The sequence below is a fragment of the Protopterus annectens genome, chromosome 9.part0 (assembly GCF_019279795.1).
Source record: "Protopterus annectens isolate FY-2018-M chromosome 9.part0, PAN1.0, whole genome shotgun sequence".
Classification (NCBI taxonomy): Eukaryota; Metazoa; Chordata; order Ceratodontiformes; family Protopteridae; genus Protopterus; species Protopterus annectens.
Window position 1 is genome coordinate 1,787,653,839 of NC_056743.1, and position 24,856 is coordinate 1,787,678,694.

At 43.2% G+C, this 24,856-nt stretch overlaps 1 protein-coding gene across 1 annotated transcript in view; it reads left to right on the plus strand.

Annotated features, from left to right (window-relative positions):
* The window catches only part of CALR (calreticulin), a 144,373-nt gene that overhangs the window by 34,454 nt on the left and 85,063 nt on the right, over positions 1-24,856 (plus strand). The window contains exons 5-6 of the mRNA XM_044084658.1: positions 206-415; positions 2,882-2,995. Of these exons, the coding sequence (XP_043940593.1) occupies positions 206-415; positions 2,882-2,995 (324 nt within the window). The remainder of the gene's footprint in view (positions 1-205; positions 416-2,881; positions 2,996-24,856) is intronic.

Sequence of the window (24,856 nt, forward strand, 5' to 3'; positions counted from 1 at the left end):
CACCCATCCAGTTTCACTCCTCCCCCCCTCCACAGTTGAATGTTCGGGAGTATGCTATACACTTTTTGCCATACTTTAGTACATTGCATTGTTTGACCAGCAGTATACACATCTTTATTTTATTGTAGTTTAATTCCAAATGCTGAGACTTATAAAATTTGTTTTTCTCCTTAATGCACAAGTGCCCATTTGTATATCAAAACAGGATGACGAGTTCACGCACTTGTACACCCTGATTGTCCGGCCTGACAACACCTATGAGGTTAAGATTGATAACAGCAAAGTTGAGTCTGGCAGTTTGGAAGAAGATTGGGATTTCCTGCCACCCAAGACGGTTGATGATCCTGATGCCAAGAAACCAGAAGACTGGGATGAACGTGCAACAATTGATGACCCAGATGACAAGAAACCAGAAGTAAGATATGTTTCTTTACTTTTATGTATGTCTGCTTTTTAGATATTCAAACAGTTTATGAAATTATTTTTTTTTCATTCCATGGACTGTAGATGTGTATTTGAGAGGACCCTAAATGTTGGCCTAACAGGTCAATTATGTGAGCCCTAGATGTTTGCAGCTAGTGTTCTCCTCAGTTGTTAATTTTATATTGCTGTATCCAGGTGACATGTCTCCTGTTCTTTGGTGTGGACTAAAAATGGAAAGTAACCACATATGAGGTAAAAGGATACCGGCAATTGCTAAGGCATATAGTTGAGTGTTTTGTTATAAAGTTGATTATATTCTCTCTTGGCAAACACGTTACGGAGTTCATTATTTGATATTTGGGTGAGAGAAGAAAGGGTAGGGAGGACCTTTAGCTTGCTTCCTTCATGAAACAAAATTATATGTACTTGGGAAAGATCTGCTGCACAGTTAAGTTGTGCAGCAGAGAATTGGAAGAATGACAGGCACCGGCTGTCCTTTTGGAATAAGGACTACAAAAGTCCAGCTGTGCTGCTGGCAGGCTGGATCTTCTAGGGGCAGATGGAGATAGGAAAGCAAGCCGTTATTTTAAAGTGTGGGTGGGAAAGCATTTCTTCACTGCATGCTGTACCAGCAGTAGAGACTTGAGGAAGTGAAGTGAAACTGCTGACGCATGAAGCATGAGAGCAGTCCTCTGCTGTTAGAACAGGCTTCTGCAGTTGGATTTGGCTTTTGCAATAGGTGTAGAGTAAGTGGGTCAGACCATGTAATTCTGTCCCCAGTGCCCCACCAATTCTCCTCTCTAGGGTACAATGATAACTGGCGATGTACCATTCATTCACTCCCCCAAAGTAGAGAGGGAACAGGAGAATTTTAAATTTAGGGCCCAGCATCCTGGTCACACAACATCTTTTGGAGAGAGAATAACATCAGTGTGACTGGGTCTGTGTCATTTTACTGAAAAATCCGTTCAGCGAATCCTGTTAGAGGAAGGAACATGATCTCTAATATCGGCTAAAGTATCAGGATTGCCAATGGTATGTGGTTTCTGCCTAGTACATGGTGTAACCCAGACTTGAAGTTCAGGAAGCTTCTGCCTAGTTCTAATGTAAATTAGTTTCAGGGCTACTTAAGTTCCACATGTAATGCCTGACATAACTTTATACTGTAAAGGGACAAATTCTAAGTGTGCTTGGATTGTGAGAGTGTCTCCAGACTGTCCAAGGTTGCTTTCTATACGCAGTGTTAAAAATGTATTTAGGGAATGTAGTAAAAATAAGTTATAACAGCAGATATTTCTTGCTTTTAAAATGGTTCAGAATGTTTCTTGCACCACGTTTAGTATGCTTGCATACAAGTAAAAATGTTGTTTGTACTGCTTGGCAAGCAACCTACTGATGCTTGATTTGTAATGTTAGCAGGCTACTTGCTGGTATGGGACAACCATTCCACATTTACTTTTGCAGATGAGCTTTAAAACATCATCTGCAGCTTTAATCTCTGGGGTTGCACTTTTGCTCCTGTGAAAGGGTAACCTGGAGGAAAACCTAGCTAAAGTATGACTTGCAAATTGCTTCCATGTCCAGCCACCATTTCCACCTCTACCTCCCCTTATGAAGTACAACGTGCACAAGCCTGCCATATGGCATAGCATACTCTTAATCTGTTACCAGCTCAGCTGCAAACTGAGACGGTACCACCAAGCCTTTTTAAATTGCAGTTTTGATACATGTTGCCTTACTTGGCAGATGGCTCTACTAGCTATTGACTCCCTGTCAGTCATACTAACAAATAAGAATTTACTTATCCAGTAGGTTTACTGTTTTAGATTACTTCTCAGGTGACTTATTTAGTTATATGCACCCCCCCCCCCAAAAAAAAACAAAAAAACCCACCTAAATAGTGACTGTATTTTTGTGATTAAAAAGGCACATCCCTGAACCACGCCATAACAAACCACTGAAGTTGATTTTTGTAATAACATATTTCCTGTTTTGAGTAGATGGTGTGCTTAAGGAATTTATTTTAATGCAAGTCCACTTTCATATGTCTTTAGTTATGTCCATTCCATTTAAAGTTCTTGGCATGTTTATAGTACTATGTTAGGTGGCTTTGTACACCGTATACCAATCCATTGAAGGGTACAAAATTATTTTATCTCCAGATTTTCACCCATTACATTGCTCTGCTGTTTGACCTCGGTTATATTTTTGCTACTATACTGGCACAGCAAATTCTAAATGACTAAAGTTGAATATGAGCTCCAGTTTTCTCAGACCAGTTGTAATGAATCTTGGGTTGCCTGTCTGACAGGGCTGGTGTTTTCTGCTACTGAAACTAGCATCGCAGCACACATCCTGCGGGGGTGGGGGGGATAACAGCTCATTGGAAATATGTGCTAGGAAAGTCATTCTAAACTTGAAATTAACACATTACACAAAATTTCCTTTATGATTTTAGAATTGGGACAAACCTGAACTGATCCCTGACCCTGATGCCAAGAAGCCAGAAGACTGGGATGATGAGATGGATGGAGACTGGGAACCTCCAATGATCCAGAACCCAGAGTACAAGGTAAGGATTGGTAGAGGCAGATGTGACATCACTGTTGGAATACTGCTTAAATGTCTGGCAGTGGAATTGGAGAAATTAGTTCTTTCAGATGTGCACACCTAGGCTGCAAATATTGAGGAGTTTAACCATATCTACATTTTTATAACTTGGGCATGACGTATGCATCTTATTAAGTGACCGCACTGTTTTAAGTATGTTTAGTACCCTTTTGGACTTTCCTATATGGAGAACAGCCCACACATGCTGGTAAGAGTGACTACAGAGCAGCTTTGCCTGAGATTTGATTGTGTATCTGTGGAGCCATATGTTTTTGAGTACTGCCTTGTGGTTTGGGTAGCTTTGTACTGGTTACCTTCACAGAATCAATATTAGTATTAGACTCGATAAAAGACAATTTTATCACAATCTTGCAGGATCTTATTGTGAAGCTGTACTGACTTTTAGGAAAAACATACCCTTTTCCTCTGAAAGTCTACAACCTAAGAATTGGTATGTTTTAAGAGGATTGGGGGTGCAGTGGTTTCTTGTCTGCTTGCAAAACCAAAGTAGTGTTTGGCATTTTTTATCCTTTTTTAAAACATTTGACTGTTATGGCTGGACTTTGTAATCAACCGTTTTAATGTCTGCTTTGTGAATCATGGCTGAAGGGGTTCCCCGTTCCTTCACCAGGTTAACAAGTGAATAAATAAATGGAAAGCCTTTGTACTCGCACTATTGGAGGAGCTGTATGTTTGTGGCAGGTGGCCGTAACTGTAACTCACCTCGTTTAAGTGACAGGTCTGGTACTCTGTGTAGTTAACATTAGCATGTAAGCAGGGCTGCTAATGCATTTTAATGTTCACTTGCACAAGTTCTGTGCACTGCAGGTAGATCCCTGATGCACTGTAACAGGATACTCAAATTCTGTCACTGTGCACTGCTTACATGGAGTTTTTCTCTCTGATCTTAGACTCCTTTGTAAGTTTCAGAATGTGTACCTTCTGTCAAATTATCACTCATAGCCTTTCTTTGCAAGTTTCTCAGTGTCTTCCACAAAATACTAAAAGCAACACGTTTTTCCTTTGTGCTTCCTTTGAACAAGGTTCCTCTCTTATGTAATCTTTTTTAAAATGTTTTTTTTCTCTCCAAGGTGCATTGTAGCATACTTTCAAGTTAACAATCCATGCATTCACAACCACACTGACATATAATAAGAAGTTATGTACCTACCATAATGTTCCATGTTAGTTGTCTTCTCTCGCCTTCTTTCTTGCTGGATGGGTTCGGAGCCGATCCTCGGCTCCGACTCGGCACTTGCTAAGCTTGAGAGCTAATTTTACCAGCTCGAGGCAACCCTATATCCCATGATGCAAGGCGGAGACTACCCAGATCTCGTTTGGTAGCTAAAGAAATAGTAATATATTCTTCCAACTGTAGAGGAGGAAGAAAAAGTAACAATACTAAATAACATCATAATCCTCTAGAAAGGATCAACCTAATCTAGTGACACTAGAAGCTGAATAGCTAGAAAAGGAATAAAACCTCTTTAATAGAAGAGGCATAATCTTCTCGGTCTGACCAGGCTAGGTGGATGGAGGGCGGGAAGCAAGAAAGAAGGCGAGAGAAGACAACTAACATGGAACGTTATGGTAGGTACATAACTTAATGTTAAGTTGTCAATCTCGCCTTCATTCTTGCTGGATGGGACCACGTCCCTAGCACCTCTATCCTGGGTGGCTCAATGGAACAGACTCTTGAGAACGGTGGAACCAAAATTCGCTCTGTCTCTGGAGGCCAAGTCTAATTTGTAATGTGAAACAAAGGTATGAGGAGAGGTCCATGTGGCTTCTGCACAATTAGTGTCTATTGGAAGTCTAGCTTGAAAAGCTGTCGATGTAGCTAGAGCTCTGGTAGAATGGGCTTTTGGCTTAGAAATCAAGTCTTTGCCTCTGAGCTGATAAATGTAAGTGATCACAGAAGACAGCCATCTAGATAAAGTCACCTTGGAAACTGGAAGGCCTTTCCTGTTCTCTGCATAGGATAGAAACAGTTGATCAGATTTCCTAAAAAGTTTAGTTTTGTCCAGATAATATCTGAGCTGGCGGTGAACATCAAGACAATGTAACTTTTGTTCCGCTGTATCAGAATAATTCGGGGAAAAACACTGGAAGATCAATGGATTGATTTGGGTTCGTCTGCGATGCCACTTTTGGTAAGAAAGATGGATTAGTCCTTAGAGATACCCTATCTTTGTGGAATATTAAATAGGGAGGACGAATGCAGAGAGCATGAAGCTCAGATACTCTCCTGGCAGAAGTAATGGCGACTAGAAAAAGTGTCTTCCAAGAAAGAAATTTCAAAGAACAGGCAGCTGCAGGTTCGAAAGGGGGAAGAATCAAGGATGTTAAAATTAAATTTAGATCCCACTGTGGTGGGGGGTCTCTAATCGGAGGTTTAAGTAAAAAGATACCTCGAAGGAATGCCTTGCAAAGTTTGTGACATAATGTTGTGGTCCAAAAGGCCTATATGAAAATTCGAAATGGCTGCCAGCTGAACTTTTACTGTGGAGGAAGAGTATCCTGAATGAAAAATCTCAGCTAGGAAGTCCAAGACCGAATGAATCGGAGCAGTATAGGGGTCTATGTTCCTAGCTTTTGCCCAGGAGGAGAAACGTCGCCATTTACTAGTGTAAATCTTTCTGGTAGAAGATTTTAGGGAAGCTACAATGATATCCCATACAGGATTAGAAATCATAGGAAGCCTGGTTAAGGATGGAAGTGGAGCAACCAAGCAGTGAGGTTGAGAGAAGGTATGGATTGGTGCAGCTGCCCCGACTGGTGGGTCAGAAGATCTGGAACCAGGTCCAGATGCCATGGCTGTACCAAGAGATAACGATGTAGGAACGGAAACCATATCTGTCGAGGCCAATAAGGGGCAATGAGAATCAACTTGGCTCTCAAGGCGGTTGCTTTCTGAATTAGTTGAGGTATCAGCGGAAAGGGGGGAAAGGCATAAAGAAGTATCAGCGGAAAGGGGGGAAAGGCATAAAGAAGTCCCCGGGGCCAATCTTGGGTTAGAGTGTCTCTGGGGGGATGGCCTGGAAGGGGGAAAAGAGAGAAGAAGTCTAGGCATTTGCTGTTTTGAGGCGTAGCGAAAAGGTCGCAGCAAGGAAGGCCCCACTTCTGAAAATCTTCCGTCACTGATTGTTTGAGAGACCACTTGTGAGGCATGAGAATAGCTCTGCTCAATCTGTCCGCTATGATGTTGGATTTCCCGGGGATATGCTTTGCTATCGGAAACCGCTGAGAAGAGATTGCCCATTGCCAAAGTCTGAGAGCCTCTCGACACAGTGGATAGGACTTGGTTCCGCCCTGTTTGTTGATATACCACACTACGGACATATTGTCCATTTGGACTGCAATAGTTCCCAGGGGAAGAGAGTCGTTGAGGGCTTGCAACGTTAAAAGCACCGCTCTCATCTCCAGGACATTTATGTGCAGATGGTATTCGAAAGGTTGCTAAGTGCCATAGACCATTCTGCCCTGATAATGCCCCCCCACCCGATCAGGGAGGCATCCGATGTAACCGTGGCAACCGGGGCAGGAGGAACAAAGGGTCTGCCCTGATGGACTTGAGGGGACGATATCCACCAAGTCAGATGCCTTTTGCAAGTTGGAGTTACTATGATCTTGTGACGCATGGGAAGTCGTTGAAAAGACCATTGGGCGAATAGCATCCATTGTAGAAGACGCATGTAAAAGCGGGCAAAGGGAAGAAGTGTTATGGCGGCCGCCATAAGACCCAATACTTTCAGAGCAAATCTGGCCTGAATTCTGTTGCTGAGAAGAATCACTTGGACGTGTCTTTGAATGTCCAAGATCCTTTGGTCTGTTAACTTTGCTGAAAGTTGTACGGTGTCCAATTTTGCGCCTATAAAAGTAATAGATTGACAAGGCAGATTTTTCGAAATTTATAGAAATCCCTAGCCCTCTGCAAATGTGAATGGTGTAATCTCTGGCTTGGAGAAGTTGATGCCTGGTGGTGGCAGTGAGGAGCCAGTCGTCTAGATATGGAAACACCTGGAATCCTTGACGTCTCAGGTGAGCTGTAACCGCTGCCATACATTTGGTGAACACTCTGGGGGCTGTAGTGAGTCCAAAGGGCAGGGCTCTGAATTGGAAGTGACTGGTCCCCAGCCGAAAGCGGAGAAATCTTCTGGAGCATCTGTGAATTTTTATGTGATAGTACGCATCCTGAAGATCTATCGAGCACATCCAATTTTCCTTGCCCAGAAAGGGTAGAGTGGACTGAAGCGTGACCATCCGGAATCTTGATTTCTTTACAAACATGTTTAGTTTGCTCAGATCTAATATTGATCTCCAGTCCCCTGTCTTTTTTGGAACTAAAAAGAACTTGAGTAGATTCCGGATCCTATTTGGTCCGCTGGGACTGGCTGGATGGCTCTTTTTGCTAGCAGGTTTGATATTTCTAGTACTGCTAGTTCCCTTAGACCGGGTGGAACGTCTGGAAGGGTTCCCTTTTGCTGAATTGGGGTTTGAATAAAGGGAATTTTGTAACCCTCGGATATAATCGACTGTACCCATTTGTCTTGAGAAAGGGAAAGCCAGGCTATTGGGTACAGCGATAATTTTCCCCCGACTGCCTCCGAAGGTGGACAGTCGGGCAACATCTCAGGGATGCTGGAAGGGTTTGTCAGAAAGAGGCTCTCTGCTACCCTGATTCTGTGGACCCCCTCTACCCCTAGGGCGGTGTCTATTATTGTTACCCCCTCTGCCTCTGGGGGTAAACTGACTTCGTGCGTGACTCTTGTCAATCTATTACTTTTATAGGCGCAAAATTGGACACTGTACAACTTTCAGCAAAGTTAACAGATCAAAGTGACTCCTTGAGATTTGCGGAACCACATTTTCCCTCCCTTCTGTCCTTTGGGGTAAGGTCTTGAAGGGGTGGAGAAACGGACTCCTACGGCAGAAAGAGTATTGCCATCTTGTTCGCATCTAGTCAAAGTGTTTTTCACTTGAGGTCCGAACAAGGTCGAACCATCAAAAGGGGAGTTTGTGAAGGACGCCTTGAAGGGGTCTGCAAAATTACAAAGCCGCATCCAGGACTGACGCCTTAAAGCCACTCCTGTGCCTGCGGCCCTACTCACTCCATCGGCTGCATAAGAAATGAGCCGCATAGAGGAGTTAACAATGGAGTTAAGGATTCCTAGCTGTGAGCTAATCTTATCCTGAGACGCAGCAGCTGACGGATCCTGTAAAACTTCTCCCAACTCTAAGAACATCTCTTTGAAGGCGGGTGAAGTGGCACAAGTAGTTCAGCGATCTCATGGCAAAAGTCGCTGAAGAAAAAATCCCCTTGCCATACCTGTCCATAGTCCTAGAATCCTTGTTAGGAGGATGGACAGGTACTGAAGGATCAGCTAGTTCCTTCTTGGTGGCAGCAGCCACCACCATGGCATCAACTGGGACACCCTTTGTCAAATATTGTCTATCTGGTGGGGCCGTAATGAATTTTGAAGGCCTCCTAGGAATAGGTTCCACCAAATCCGGAGCCATCCACGCCTTCCGAGCCACTACATCCATAAGAGGGTTGAAAGGCGGAGACACCCAGGAGGTGGAGGGTCGAGATCTGAACGCCTCCAAGTATACTGACTCGTCCTCGGAAGGATTAAGGGAGGGCCAGTTCCCCCTCTGCTTAAGGAGTTCAAGGATGTCTGAGAGAGACATCCTCAGAGGAGGACCTTTGGGATCCCTCCGACTCATCCAGGTCAGTATCAGATGTAATAGACTCGGGGGAGTCTAGATGTTTCCTCTTGCATGTCTTCTTACGCGGAGGTTCACCTGACGGATCAGGAGAAGCCTCGGAAGAGGAAGATATTCCCAATGGGGAAACCTGAGGCATTGGATCTCTGGGTCCGGGAGCAAGAGAGTGGGAAGAGACGTCAGCAGGCACTGTAGTGGGAGGAGCTGATGGAACTGTCCGTTGACTAAGCCCAGGGGCTAGTACACTCTTCATCACCTTGAAGGCTCCCCCGAGAGGGAAGGCTCCGAGGCAGATGTCTGGGCTGAGCTCACCAACGCTGAAGCCCCGAGAGGGAGAACGGGGTCTGACAAGGGTCAGATGCCACTCGCCCCCTCGGAGCCGACGAGAGAGACCAGACGCCTGGATCCCTCCAATGAAGGCCTCAAGGAGGAAATTGGAGCAGAGGACGACGGAGCCGAAAGGGGTGGTATCGGCTCTGAAGCTACAACGGTCACGGTTCCGAGGAGCTCCGGCTCCGAGCTCTGTAAGAGAGTCAAAGGAGGAATGTTTGGTGGATGTGAAATAGCTACCGTCTGTTGAGACGGCCTATGGAGCATTTGGGCCAATGCCTGAGACTTTAATAGTCTACTCGCCACTCTCTCGAGGTCGTGATCAGACAGCCTGGACGACCGAGAAGAACGGCTCCGATGGCTCCGCTCCGAGAGCAAGGGTGATCTCAGAGCCGAACGAATCGACTCTAATGAGGGGGATCGAGATCTCTTTTTAGAGATCGATGGAGCCAACGGAGCCGAGGATACGTCTGTTCCAGCCGGAGCTGACACTGAATGTCCAGATTGGGCAGTATCGGTGCCAGATGGAGCCAATACTGTGACTGCTATAATGGAAGGATCGGCTCCAGCCGGAGCCGATCTCGACACTGGTGAAGATAAACCAGAAGCCGACGGCTTGGAACTTTCAGCCAAAGGCTTGATGGGTTTCGAGGGCTTCCCCGGCGCCGACTTAGTCGGGGAGCTCTCAGGCTTTAATAAGCCCCTTAATATCAATTTATTTCTGCGCTCCTGCAGGACTCTTGGGCTGAAGGCATGACAGATTGCACAAGAGTCCTGCAGGTGCAGAGGTCCCAGGCAGTAAACACAAGAAGTGTGACAGTCTGTCAGAGACATCTTCTGACAGCACGAGTCACACTTCTTGAAGCCTGAGACCTTTGTGTCCTTCGACATAACTGTGTCGAGGAAACACAAGTTGTGAAAAACAAAACACTAACACACACACACACAAAACACCCAATCCAACAATTTAAACTAAACAGGGATAACAACACAGTCAGACACAAACAATCCCTGACAGGAAAAAATTTAGGAAGGGGAAGGCCTAAGGCCTAAGCTAGGGAAAGGGGATAAATAACTCGAAAAAAAAAAACAGGGAACACTAACGGGAATAGGGTTAAAGTAAGCGTTAAGGTTAACAAAAAAAAAAACTATAGATATGAAAATTTAAAGGGGTTAGACTAAAGTCTTATATTTAGAAACTTACCTGGATCTGGTAAAAAAAAAGGCACCTCCGTTAGCGAAGCGGCAAACGAGATCTGGGTAGTCTCCGCCTTGCATCATGGGATATAGGGTTGCCTCGAGCTGGTAAAATTAGCTCTCGAGCTTAGCAAGTGCCAAGTCGGAGCCGAGGATCGGCTCCGAACCCATCCAGCAAGAATGAAGGCAAGATTGACAACTTGACATCTAATTTTCTCATGAGCTTTGTGTAATTTCCCATAGCCGCTGTACTTGGAGCAAGCACCAGTGCACATTGTTATGGATTCCACAGCTAAACTTTCTCATCCTGAAGACTTCTGTTCTCACTGCAGATACCTATTAACAAAATGTCTATCTAGTCTGTTATTTTAACACTTCTTTTTACTTTTCTCCAAGACTTGCAGAGTTGTATTGCATCTTTGTGTTGAACATGAAGAAAAGAAAGCTGCTAAGTTATTCATTAATAGTTTATTTACTGAGTAAAATCCAGCTGATAATGAAAGTGGGCATTAAATTGTGGTATAGCTTCATTGTGTTGAGTTGACATAGTCAGTCCTTCATAGTTATGCTATAAACTTCTCATTTGCAAAGCTGAGCAGTATTTACATACTAAAGACACTAATTGTATTTGTTACCTAATGTTGGACTGTCAGGTGTCCCTAATGGAAGGTGCTGCAGCAGAGTCATTGCTCCTGGAATCGTTTTATAAAATGATCTGCCTCTCCTCCTGAAGTTTGAAGAAAACCACAGTGGAATACAATGGGGTGGACCTTAGAAATGCTGCCGTCAAGATACTTCAGACAGTAGTGTTTGGACATTGTGTAGTTGGTGGTTAAAGGACCTGGACTGCAGAGCTCAGGACACTGCCGCCTCACCTGTATTACCTTGTGTCTTGGGTCAAGAAAATGTAGTCCTGGTCTCACTGGTCCTGCCCATTTAAAAGGGAAATACCTTTGCACATAAAATTCCTTTCAGCTATTAAATAGTATTTCTATCAGAAATACATGTGGAAATTGGAGCACTGTATGAAATCCTCTTTTGGGTAGATCTTACTCAATGTAGAACCAGAGGATACTTGGAACAAGAGGCAAGGATGGTTACAGGAATTTTGATCTTGGGAGCTCTAAGGTAGTAGAGAAGTGGTACATATCTGTAGCAAAACCTCTCCATAAACTCTTTCTGTCCTGTCCGAGAGGGACATTTTTTGAGGCAGTGGAAGCGAGGATCCACGAAGGAAAATGGGACCTTTCAGAATGGAGAATTAGATAAGGGTAGCGCAGGACCTCCCAGGAAGAGGAAACTACATCCAGTAGAGTTTAATTCTTTTAAAGAGAGTAGTTTTAAGGAAAGGACTGATGGGGTCTGCTTGTTAACATGGCTGAGATATGATGGCATCTCTAGGAGTGGTAGGAAACCTGATTATATGTGTACTCAAAGGGAGAAGTGATTGGAGAAATGGACATTACAGGAAAACTTTGGGGAACTGGGAAAAGTTCTCTTACAAAGCAGCATACACCTGACATCTGAGAGATTCTCTTTGTGTGATATGGCCTGAGCTAGGTTAGTTCAGATCAAGAAGCTCCCAAGATAGTTGAAAGCCAGTATACATCTCTCTGCTGTGGGTACTCATTGAACTGTTTTTCCACTTAGGGGAATAAGGCTTATTTGGTTGTAACTGGCAGAGTCTGTCTAGGAGGTGAAAAGAGATCCCATTTGAAGGTTTGTGTTTCCTTCATAAACACTTTAAACTTGCCATGATCAGGGAGGAACAAAAAAAACATCAGGGGAATGCTGGTCCGTTTCCCCCTCAAAACATCTGAATAATTACTTGCATAAAGCAGCAGTTAGAATAAGAAGGGAAAAATGACGTGGTTATGGGGCAAGCATAGGTTATTAACTGATGTAAAATGGGGAAAAACAAAATTTAAAATAGAAGACAGTGACTGGTAGTACATACAATCCAGACAAAAAGCTACCTGGACTGATATCTTTGATTAGAAGGGGACTACCTGGACTGATGTCTTTAACTTCTGCATATTGTGACACTAATAAAAATGCATGGAACACAGAAAACCATCACTGGAATGTTAATGTACTAGGGTACACAGATTCTAAGAGTGACAGGCAGATAAAGTAGGAGGTGTAGTGCGTATACTAGAAGGGATTAAAGCAACGGACCAGATACGTTAACAGAGGAAAGAGGAAGAAATTGTAACATGAGAATAGAAATTGCTGTGCAAGTCATGGAGCATTGAATGTTCTTGCATATGTAATACAAATTGTTATGTATACTATGTAATGCTTCCTAACTGTGTGTAGTATGTATGAAAATTGGCTATGTAGCCTTAGCATTGCATAGAAGAGGGAATTGCTACTCTCCAGAAGTAGCTTACCAGATGTTGGAGCACACTGACTTCATTCACACTTGAGCAAGATAATTTCTAATGTTAAACAGTCGGCAGGTTTGAGACATCTAGTACTAGAACCTAACTGAGAAATGTTCAATCTTGATCTTGGCATATTTAGACAATATTTCTAGTTCCTGGAGCAGGGTATATGTTTGGAAACAGATGATTGCAAACGAGTGTGGTCCACAGTGTAATTTTTTTATAGAACCAAGCTAATGGATATGAGGCTTGTAGACTTCAAAAAGACTGAACAAGATGTGCAAATCGATAAGAGAGCAAGACTGGCTTTTACATCAAAAGGCTTCAGAGCAGGACATATATACAACACTTAACAGTAAGGGGACTCTGAAAAGATACAGGTAAGTGTACCAAAATGAAGCAGAAGGAAGCAGGAAAAGGAGTTATAACAGGTCAAGGTGATGAAAACTGGCAATTCAGTCAAGAACGGAGTCAAAATCCTTTTGTAAAAACAGAAGTAAGACAGTATTATAAATGTAATTTAAAAAGCATATATACAATTTGACAGCGGAACACACAAGATACAATTTGACAGTGGAACACATAAGATACAAAGCATGAGAAGACACCAGTGATGCTGTAAAAAATACATTCAAATAGTGGCAATCAGTATATACAAAAAGTATTAGAAGCATAGTCTACTGTGCTAGGAAATAATAAAAAAAAAAAAAAAAAAAATGATACAGGTCCTTCCCAAGAATGGGGAGAGGGCAAGTGTTGAAAAGGGTATAGATAGGATGATGAAAGGTTAGTAAGGATGTAAATATTTCTTGAGGTAGATCCTACAGGAGAGGTGCATCAGCATAGCCGTGCGTTAGTGAGAAATTCTTTGAGAGAGGACTTTTACTTGGAGCCATGATGTAGTTCTGCTTGAATATGGGATAGAGTTCCATAGATGTTCTTCATCCCACATTGCTGCAGTCCTAACACTTGGGTAGTCCGTTGTCCCTCGGTCGGCCCGAATATCAGAGTATAAGGCTGACGTCGGTCAAGGCGCATTTGACTGACATCAGAACGTCAGGGTACAAATGCGCATGACCGACGTCATATCCTCAGTCTTTTTTGCCGCATGGTCCGATGCAGAAGCAGTGTTGCAAGTGCCGTTCGGCGTTCTGAAATTTTTCGGAGTTTCAGACCAAAGTCAGAGTTGGTTAAGTACCCCGTTGGGGAATATTTTGGTTTTTTCTTGCCTCAGTGGTTTACCGGATGTCAGAAAAAGTGAATAACTGTATTTCTTGTGGGAAACAGATACCGCATAGGGATTACCATAATTTGTGTATACCTTGTTTAGGACCTGAGCACAACGTTGTTGGATGCCGCTTTTGTGCTAGGTTTAATAAACGTACTATAAAGCGGAGGTTAGATTGTGCAAGGTTGGTCTTTGGGAAGCGGTGCAATTACAAAATGCCGTCGGATGCTCCGACGCCGGCTTCCTCTAAGAAGCGCAAGGACAAGGCAGTTAAACCTAGGTTAGAGGAGTCGTCCGAACCGGACGCCGGTTCTTTAGAGGCGTCGGTGGAACCGGTGGTTCCGACGGAGGCCTCTCTGGAGTCCCAGGGAGAAACTTTGATTTTACAGGATGTGGCCTCCCAGGAGGCAGGGCAGGCTGTAGGGGCTTCTCAAGTAACTGTACTCCCCTCCCTTCCTAAGGGGTCTAGGCCCTCTCTTTCTGCTTCCAAGGCTTCTCCTAGAGGCAGGTCTAGTTTAGCTTCTGTGGGGGTCACTCCCAGTTCTTCAGGTGCTGTTCCCAAGAAGCACATGCTCAAAATGGCAGAGGATTTAATTACTTTAATTAGAGGCTCTATGCCCCCTCCTGATAAGAGGCCTAGGATGGAACCTGTGTTGGGGGATTATGAGCAGGCTTCGGATGTGTCTGAGTCTTCGGCTGAAGACTTGCAGGAGTATTCTCATTATTCTGATTCTGATGTGGATGATTCTACTCCTTCTGCTTCTCCTCCTGAGGATTTTTCTTTTCAGAGACCCTTCACTCCATGAGGGAGCATTTTAAATGGGAAGGCCAGGATTTCTCTGATTCCAGGAAAAGGCTTAGGGAATTTTGTTTTACCCCAGCATAGGCCTTTAGCTATACCTCCTGTTCTGAATGTGGTGGAAGATGTGTTTGCAGAGGCTTCTCTTAATCCGGATTCTTTGCCTCCTGCTCCTGTTAAACCAGATAGGTATTACAGGGTGCCTGAAGCTCATAAGTATCTTTTAAGAGTCCTAGGGCAGACCCAGAAACTATTAGCCAGGGGCCTAAGGGTGTTAAGGCTTCTGTTGTCAAGAATCCGGTTCCTGCAGATAAAGAGGCCAGGGCCTTGGATAGATGGGGAAAGAAAGTTTATACTTCTTCCACTCTAGCCATGAGAGCTTTGAATTGCCAGTTTCACATGTTGAAATATCAAAATTATCTCCTTTCTCAGTTGAAATCTAAGGTTGATGCTCTGGCGGAAGGTATTGACTGTAAAGAGTTACAAGATTTAGTGCATGTTTCTGAACAGGTGGGTAAGCATTCTTTGCAATGTGGTTTTGATGCTGTACAGGCCTCGTCTAGAGTGGCTGCCACTGGGTCAGTTCTTCGCAGGCATGCCTGGCTGAGGGATCAAAATTTATCTGATCATGTTAAAACTAGGATTTTGGATGCACCTTTGCAATCGGATGTCTTGTTTGGTTCTCCTGTTGAAGCAGTTTTAAAGAAAATGGAAGACAAGGCTAAGTCTATGCAGACTGTTAAAGATTTTTTGCAGGTTCAGCCTCCAAAGTTTAGTAGAAATTGGCCTACTAAAGGGTGGACGTATCCTTCTTATGATTCCCAGGCTAGGGGTAGATCTAGACGTGGCAGGGGCAGAGGTCAGGGCTCTTTCAGGCCTAGAACAGGGAGTTCTCCTGCACAGTCTTCGAGTGAGGGCAGGGGTCAGTCCTTTCGTAAGCAGACCCAATGACCTACCTTTTCAGCTGCCAGAACCTTCTCGCCTGGCAGCACCTTTGGGAGGAAGGTTGGCACTTTTCAAAGAAAATTGGAGTTTAATTACCCAAGACAAATGGGTACTGGATATCATACATCACGGTTACAGGTTTTATTTCCATACCTTGCCTCCTTTCAAAGGCATGCCAGACATTCCTCCTCAACAAAGAATAGAGGCTCACAAGCAAATTTCACTGTTACTCCAAATAGGGGCCATACAGCCGGTTCCTATGCCAGAAAGGGGCCTAGGATTTTATTCTCGCCTGTTCCTAGTACCAAAGAAGGGGAACACGTGGAGACCAATTTTGGATTTATCTATCCTCAACACTTATCTGGACATTCCCAAGTTCAAAATGTTGACGTTGCAGCAGCTTTTACCCTGCTGGGCAAAGATCATTGGATGGTAACTTTGGATCTCAAGGAGGCTTACCTTCATGTTCCTATCAGACTACGTTGCAGGAAGTATCTGCGTTTTCGAGCTGGGACTTCTCACTATCAGTTCTCTGCATTGCCCTTTGGCTTATCTACTGCGCCCAGAGTGTTCACCAAAGTTCTGGCTCCAGTGATAGCTTTCTTCAGGCTAAAAGGAATACAGATTTATCCTTATTTGGACGACTGCCTGATTCTGGCTCAAGGAAGGTAAGAGCTTCTTCATCATTTGGAATATGTGATAGCAGTGCTAAGATGCCTGGGGTATTCTGTGAACGAAATAAAGTCCAGTCTAGTACCCTCACAGGACATGTGCTTTCTGGGTGTGAGACTGAATACAGCATCCCAGATGGCCTTTTTAACCCCGGACAAACAAAAGACTCTATCCCTTTACTTCCATCAGCTATCTCATCAGTCCGGGCTGACTGCAAGGACAGTCCTTCAAGCCTTAGGGTTCATGGCATCTTGTATTCTGGTGCTTCCCAATGCCAAACTGCATATGAGGAAGCTACAATGGTATCTCAAAAGTGTATGGACACAGCACTGCCAGGATCTGGACACTGTCATTCAAATAATACCTTGCATTCAAAAGGAATTTTTGTGGTGGGCTCAGGAATGTCACCTACACAAGGGACTCTCTGTGACCCGGCCAGAGGCGAGTCAGATTTTAACGACAGATGCCTCAGACATAGCTTGGGGAGCTCATCTAAATGGAAAGTGGATACAAGACAAGTGGCCTGCCAGACTACAGCATCTACATATCAACATGAAGGAGATGTTAGCAGTCCAGTTTGCATTAATAGCTTTCAAGGATTTACTTCTTCCAGGGCAGGTGTTGATTCTAACAGACAACACAACTGTCATGTGGTACATCAACAAGCAAGGGGGAACACATTCTTATCCTCTATGCAGGCAAGCAATGATTTTGTGGGAGACTGCTCTCAGTTTACAGCTAAGTCTTCAGGCAAGGTTTCTGCCGGGAGCACAGAACTCCTTAGCAGATGTGTTAAGCAGACAAATCATGGATCCCCACGAGTGGAAACTGGATCTTCATGTATTTCAGAAATTGACAGTGTCCTGGGGAACTCCAGACATAGATCTGTTCGCTTCTCCATTAAACCACCAGCTGCCAAAGTTTTGCACAAAGCGGTTTCATCCCACAGCTTGGAAAGTGGATGCTCTTTCTTTCAGTTGGAAAAATCTTCATGTGTATGCCTTTCCACCTCTGCCTCTCCTCCCAAGGGTACTTCTGAAGGTCAGACAGGACAAACCAAGGATGATTTTGATAGCTCCAGATTGGCCTCGACAGCACTGGTACCCACTACTGAGAAGTCTAGTACGGAAGCCTCCATGGCCTTTGCCTTTGATTCCACATCTGTTGTCCCAGGAGGACAGTCATTTGCTCAATGTCAAACTTCACTCTCTTCACCTAACAGCATGGCATATTCTGTTTTAAACCATAGAGGGTCTCAACTTCCACAACAAGTTTTGAATGTGATTTTGGAAGCTAGAAGGCCTAGTACAAGGAAAGTGTACGCAGATAAATGGAAGAGATTTTTATTTTGGAGTGCAGCTAAGGATTTGGATGTTTCTGAGCCTGATTTAAGTGTGGCTCTTCAATATCTTACTGAGTTATTGGACAAAGGTTTGTCCTTCTCTTCTATTAAGATTCATGCTGCAGCAATTTCAGCTCACTACGATTGTGACCCACCATTGTTTTCTCATCCTTTATTCAAGCAATTTCTTAGAGGGGCAAAGAATATAAGGCCCCCACGAAGGGCTCCTACTCCTGCTTGGGATCTCAATTTTGTGTTGGAGAAACTCACTCTACAACCTTTTGAGCCTGCAGCTACTGCTGAGTTGAAATATTTGTCATGGAAGACTGCTTTTTTGTTGGCCATTACCTCTGCAAGAAGGGTTTCTGAATTGCAGGCCCTTATGGCAGTTGAGCCTTTCTTAATTTTCCATAAGGATAGGGTATCATTACGTACTAATCCTTCCTTTATGCCTAAAGTGGTTTCTAGTGTGGCTTTAAACCAAACTATTCATCTACCTACTTTTTATGCAAATCCCCAAACTAAAGGGGAAAAGATTTTGCACACTTTAGATGTACACAGGCAGTTGCGATATTATTTGGACAGAACTAAAGGGTTCAGACAATCTCAGCAGTTATTAGTTTCTTTTGCTTTGTGCTCTCAGGGCAAGCCAGTGTCAAAACAAACTATTTCTAAGTGGATTGGATTCTGCATTGCTTTCTGTTATTCCCATCATGGCAAAGAGATTCCAGCTGGGATTAGACCTCATTCCACTAGGGCTACTGCCACTTCAACAGCTTTTGAGGGGTGGCTACTAAGGATATTTTGGAGGCAGCCACTTGGAGTTCAGTGCATACCTTCTCTAGGCATTACCACCTTCCATTGTACTCCAAATCCAGGGCTGGTTTTGCCACTGCTGTGTTGCAGGGCATTCTGGCAGCTCCTGCTTCATTATAGTTTAGCCATCCTCCCTTACCTCTGCTTTGGGATTCTACCCAAGTGTTAGGACTGCAGCAATGTGGGATGAAGAACATAGTACAGTTTTGTACCTACCATAAATGTAGATGTTCGAAGATCCACATTGCTGCAGTCCAATTTACCCTCCCTCCTTCCCCTCTGTTGTTTGAGGTGGTTGTGTGGGTTGGGTTATCCATCTGAGGTATATGGCTTTTTTGTATATATTGTATATATTGTACATATTTTTGGTGTTAGGCTAGTTGGTTGTTTAGTTGTTGTCTATAGGTTTTGACCTTTCTTTTTAGGGTCTTCTGACATCTGGGGCAAGAAAAGACTGAGGATATGACGTTGGTCATGCGCATTTGTACCCTGACGTTCTGATGTCAGTCAAATGCGCCTTGACCGACGTCAGCCTTATACTCTGATATTCGGGCCGACCGAGGGACAGCGGACTACCCAAGTGTTAGGACTGCAGCAATGTGGATCTTCGAACATCTACATTTATGGTAGGTACAAAACTGTACTTTTGCTATGCATTGTGAGTGTAGACTTTGTCCCGTACTTTTTTGGGTTATAGATTTAAAGCGTTTTTTTGTCTTGGGAGTGCACAGGCTAATTTGGGAGATAGTAATGAAGTGCTGAGTAAATAGAAGGGCAGGTAGAGGGGTTCTATAGTATTTTTTTAGGTTAGAAGAAGTTCTGTATGTGCTACTGACGTGGGAGTTCTAACCAGCTGAGAGCATGTAATGAGGAGCAGTGGTGAGCTCTGTGGCTGGTTAGCTGCAGATCTAGCCGTCTTGTTATAGCATTGCTGCAGCTGTCCTTTAAGCAAGATCTGGATGTTAGTCAATACAGATGAGCCACAGAAAAGAGGGGACGGAAGGTAAAGGTTAGCTTGGGTGATTCTAGGAGTAAGGTGTTTTTGCTGTATATAGCATTGCTGCAGCTGTCCTTTAAGCAAGATCTGGATGTTAGTCAATACAGATGAGCCACAGAAAAGAGGGGACGGAAGGTAAAGGTTAGCTTGGGTGATTCTAGGAGTAAGGTGTTTTTGCTGTATATAGCAGACTTGGCTTTTGATTTTTTTTTTTTTTTTTTTTTTTTTTTTTTTTTATATATATATACGGTTTTGTATGTGAAGATCAAACTTTAAGTTGTCATCCATGGTGACTGCAAGCAGTTTGGTAAGGGTAACTGCTTCAGTAGCTGCATTGTTTTAAAGTGGTAATGTGGAAGTAACTTTTAATATTGGAATAGAATTTTGGGGGGAAATAGTAGTAGCTCAGTCTTTCTGGGATTAAGTGAAAAGTTGGTTTTGCTGTAGCCACCATTCATCTGAGTTAAAGGCATCGTGTGCCATGGATTGTAGTTATAGTGCACTGTTAGATGACCAGATGACAGCTGAGTCATCTGTCTGCATACTGAATAAGGCAAGCTTGCTGAGAGGGGGTATAGAGGTGGTTGAAAATGTTACAGCTGTGGACTGAGGATAGAGCCTTGAGGAATGCATGTTTTAACTAGACGAAAAGAGAGAGATCTTTCAGATAGTTGAACCGTAGAAGAGTTGGCTTGGAAAGGCCTAGAGAGGACATTTTGAGTCAGGTTTCTCGTGACACTGTGGAAGGCTTTTGAGAGATCTTGAAAAAAAAAAAACAGAGCCACTAGCCTTATTAATGGTCAGAAAAGTTTAGGAGAACTGTAGTGGTGCTATGGCCTAGATGGAAGTCCTGTTGTATTTGGGGTTAGGAGATCACTTTTTAAGAGGTACTGAAGGTGTTTCTATGAATACACTTTTCCAGGATCTTAGGAGAAGGAGGGGACAAGATGGCATTTGGCCTAAAGTTAGAGATCTCAGAGTCACCTTCTTTATTGACAGGAATAGTAAAGAATCTTTTTTTCCACAGAGCAAGGGACATGGGAGTCCTGAATCAATCTGTTGAGCATTGAGACTGGGTGTGCAGTAGAGTCTACAGAAAGCTTAAGATCAGCAGCAGCAGTACAGGGTTTCATTTTCTTTAGTAGATTGGAGACTGGTTGGAGATGAAAGGCAGGGATGTCAGAGCTAGTAGAGTTTTGAGGTTAATTAAATTTTTGGGGAGTGCTGGAGTTGACAGGCTATGATTTCTATGAAGAAAGTGTTTAAATTTGGTAGCCATTTATAAGGGTAAGATAGCATTTGGTGAGGAATATGGTCCAGGTTGAAACATTTTCTTAATTGAGCTATAGAGCTCCAGAATTTATTTTTTTTGTACTGACTGTTGATTTCTCTATTAATAATTGTAGAGCGAAGAACACTAAGGGAATCTGGTAGTACCCTAGAGTTAGCATACTTGCTGGAGTCGGAGATAAGTAGCCACTCGAGGATAGAACTTTTATGATTTTCACTGAGTCGAGTAGGAGAAGAGATTAGCTGTTTGGACGCGTACGAGATAAAACTAGTAGTTTGGGTGTGAGATGTTGCAGCTAACCAGTCAAAGTTAATGTCGCCCAAGGTGAACAGTAGTAATATTGTAGTTCTGCGGCAAATAATTTCTTGTAAGAAGCTAATATTACCTTCTGGTATGTATAGGGCAACTATACACAAGTTCTTTTGTTTAACATTGAGAAGAGCGAGAAGTTCTGCATTTTGGAAGATGGGTATGTTGGTTTTGAGGGATGAGAAGGTTAGACATTTACTGTATGTGATTGCAGTGCCTCCACCTTTTTAGTGTAGTCTGACACATCGGATTATATTGTAGCTAGTAGACAGAATTTTAAAATCTTTTATATGGTGTTTTAACCATGTTTGGTAATAACCTGGTAAGTATCGAAGAAACCATGCATGAAAATGTCTAACTTTGTTTAGAATACTATGAATATTAATGGAGGCAAGGCGTTTTGTGCATTTACATCAGGGAGGTGTACAGGAGGGTGGAATAGATGAGGCTGAGGGCTGGATGAATGTTGCTGCAGAGAGTAATTTTTAAAGAAGAGTGGATTCGGAGTAGTCATTTTTTATAAAGTATAAATTTTATTGCAGGTTTTGCCAAAGGGAACTGAATAGTTAGTTTAGTATTTGAAAAGGTGAATAGGTTGGACATTTATTACATATTTCCTCAAATTTATTTAAAGAAGGAAGGTGGATGGTTGTGTCTGTGTGTGTGTCTGTATATAAAGTGAGAGGGTACTATGGGGAGTAGTAAGGGGACAGAAAATGAATTGTAGAGATCTGAAGATGCACAAAGATGACATGGTAGATACAGAGGACTATGGAGTAGTTAAGGGGAGGTCGTAGCTGAAGGAAAAGGGAGGAAGGTAAGGGGGGGAAATGGATGAAGCTGGTTTGCTTGCAGATTCCAGCCAAGTTGATCCCTTTAAGGTAAGATTTTTAATAGAGATTAGTCGGTTAGAGGAATGTATGATGTACCGTGGTGTAGTAAGGTGAAATTGTAAATTGGTTGAATTGTTAGGATGAGAATAATTGAGTGAGTGATGTGTATAATAAAAGGTTTGTGGGTACTGTTTGGGTCAATATTATGGAAGAAAAAGCGATACTAAAAGAGTGAGTTGCAAAGGAGGGAAAAGTGACTGTTGTACAGGGGGAGAATTAAAAAAATAGATTGTAATGTTAGAACAATAGAGAAGAGCAAATTAAATGAATTTAGTCGAAAAGAATGTGTGGCGATGAGGCGACATAAGATTGTAAGGGGTTTGGGAGACTGCTATTAGATAATGAGTTAGTAGCAGCGGTTTGGGTGACTGCTATAGCAGCGGTTTGGGTGACTGCTATTAGATAATGAGTTAGTAGCAGGGGTTTGGGTGACTGCTATTAGATAATGAGTTAGTAGCAGGGATTGATGAGGCTGATCGCAAGAGGAACGAGAAAGGGAAGGGGGTATGTGCAGTATATTTATTTATTTTAAATTTGTTAACCGGGAAATTCTGACTGGACCAGGTCCATTTTCACTGGAGGTCCGGGGAGAAAAGCTCCGACATCAAGTTATACAAATACACAGTACATCCAGCATAATACACAAACAGGTTACATCATGTATGCTGAGCATAGTAATATAACAAGAAATTAATAAAACGCTCCAGGTAAAAGAAGATCTAGAACATAGGTAAAAGACACTGTTGGTATAAATTTCTATGAGAAGGGGATGGTTAGGAAATTGGGGCAGGGTAGGGGGAACATAGTGAGCCCGAGTTTAGTGAGGGTGAATGGAGCAGGCTGGACCTTTAAAGTTGCTAGAATAACAGGTTTTGTGTGAGAATTCATTTTCTGAAGGATATAAAGTCTAAAACTCAAATGTCTGTCATTTAGTGACTTCAGTCCTCTGTGATTAGCCAGAAAACCATAAATTTTATGAGGAACAGGCCACAATTTTTGAAGCAAAAAATCTGCACTTTCTGTGAAAATCTGGACAGTTGAGAGGTATGAGCATGCACAGACACCAATAAAATGTTCTTGTTTAATTTGTGCAGAAAATATAGAGTCAGTATGTGTGAGAGGCTGGGAACATTTTGTGTTCCACATCTTCCATCTACCTGTTATTTAGCACAGGGTACCTTGACAACTTCATCTCTGGTGGTATAATAAGATCAGAGTAGGGGAGTGCAGCACTTGTATGTCTGTCACCTTTTTCTTGGCTGAGCTATCTCCTTGGATTCAGGTGCTCCTACAGTGTTTTACAGGCGAGGATTGGGCACACCTTACTGCTTCATACTTCTTGCTGTCCCAAAGAAGGCAGGAAAACGGTTCTCCCCACATCTGCTTGCAATTCAGAAAACTATAGTTGACAGGTGGGTGATCTAACAAGAGAAGGACAGATTCACCAGGGACTTAAAAGGCAAACTTGTGCCCTTTTATAGCCCCCAGGTAGAAGTATAGTACAGACCTTCTGCAAACACAGCAATCCAGCCAGTGCTCTTAAAAAAAAAAAAAAAGTGTAAAGTGTTTTGATTATTCCTGCTCCTGGATTATCTGTCTTTATACTCATTAATGAATACATGCAGATGTTAATTTAGCCATTCATCCATCGTATTTTTATAAGATGGGTGGAATCGAGTACCTAGAAGAAAAACACAGGACATGGGGGAGAACATTCATATGCTACACAGACAGTGAGTGGAGGTCTGACATGAATCCTGGACTCTAGATAAGTGAGCTGCTTTCATTTCCTAGAAAGACCTGATAGACAAGATTCCCTTAAGGACTGTTTTTGTGCGCTGATAGCAGCAGTTGTACACCTCCCATCCTTACAGCAGGTGCTGTTAGAATGTGCAGTAGAGTTTTTAAGTTTTAATAGCAGTGGGTGCCTCCAGTATTCCTATAGCACACATGCAGATAACCCAAACACACCTTCTTCTTCTTCCTGCTTTTCCTGGTTGGGGGTCGCCACAGTTGATCACCTGTCCACTCCTGATTGGCAGTGGAGTTTTACGGCGTGGAGTTGCCAGCCCAGCACCCAACCTTCCACAGAAGGGACACACACTCACTCACCCCTAGGGCCAGTTTAGAGTGCCCAATCTACCTACAGCATGTCTTTGGGATGTCAGAGGAAAACCCACATGACCACAGAGAGGACATGCAGACTCAGCACAGAAGGCACCCCAGCCGAGGATCAAACCGGAGAACCTCTTGCTGTGAGGCGGCAGCGCTAAGCGCTGCACCACCGCAGCCGCCCATAACTCGAACACACCAAAAAATTTAAATAAAGGATGAAACACCAGAGTATGAATCACTCTGCACAAGAATATATTACGTGCTTTCATCCCAGGTAAAAGGACTCCTTCAGAATGACATAACAGGTATTTAGTGGTACCCAAAGCTGTAGTGCTCCCATCTTCTATGACATGGTTGCTGGTTTGTGGCTTTAGATGCTTGTAGGCAGATGATGCATTGAAAGCTGTTTTTCTACCTTTTGTAGTCTGAACTTCTGTTCCACATCCCAAATTCTTATTATAGATGCTTGAGAGAGAGACACAGAGACACAGAGATGTGAATCCCAGTCCTTCATGTGCGTTTGATTTTTAGTTTTGCTAAACCCTCCACATCAGCATGCCATACCATAGGGAGGTCAGACTATCACTACTTGAATTTGAACACTGCCTCAAATCGGGTCTTCTCAGGAGTCTGATGGACATTCCTTTGTTTTTCAAAAAATGTGGGGAAGACAATTTTTCTTCCATTAAAGATCTTAAGTCTGGATCTGAACTCTAAATGATATGATTTGGATTATTGCAGTTCATATCGTAGGGACATCCATTATTTGGCTAGA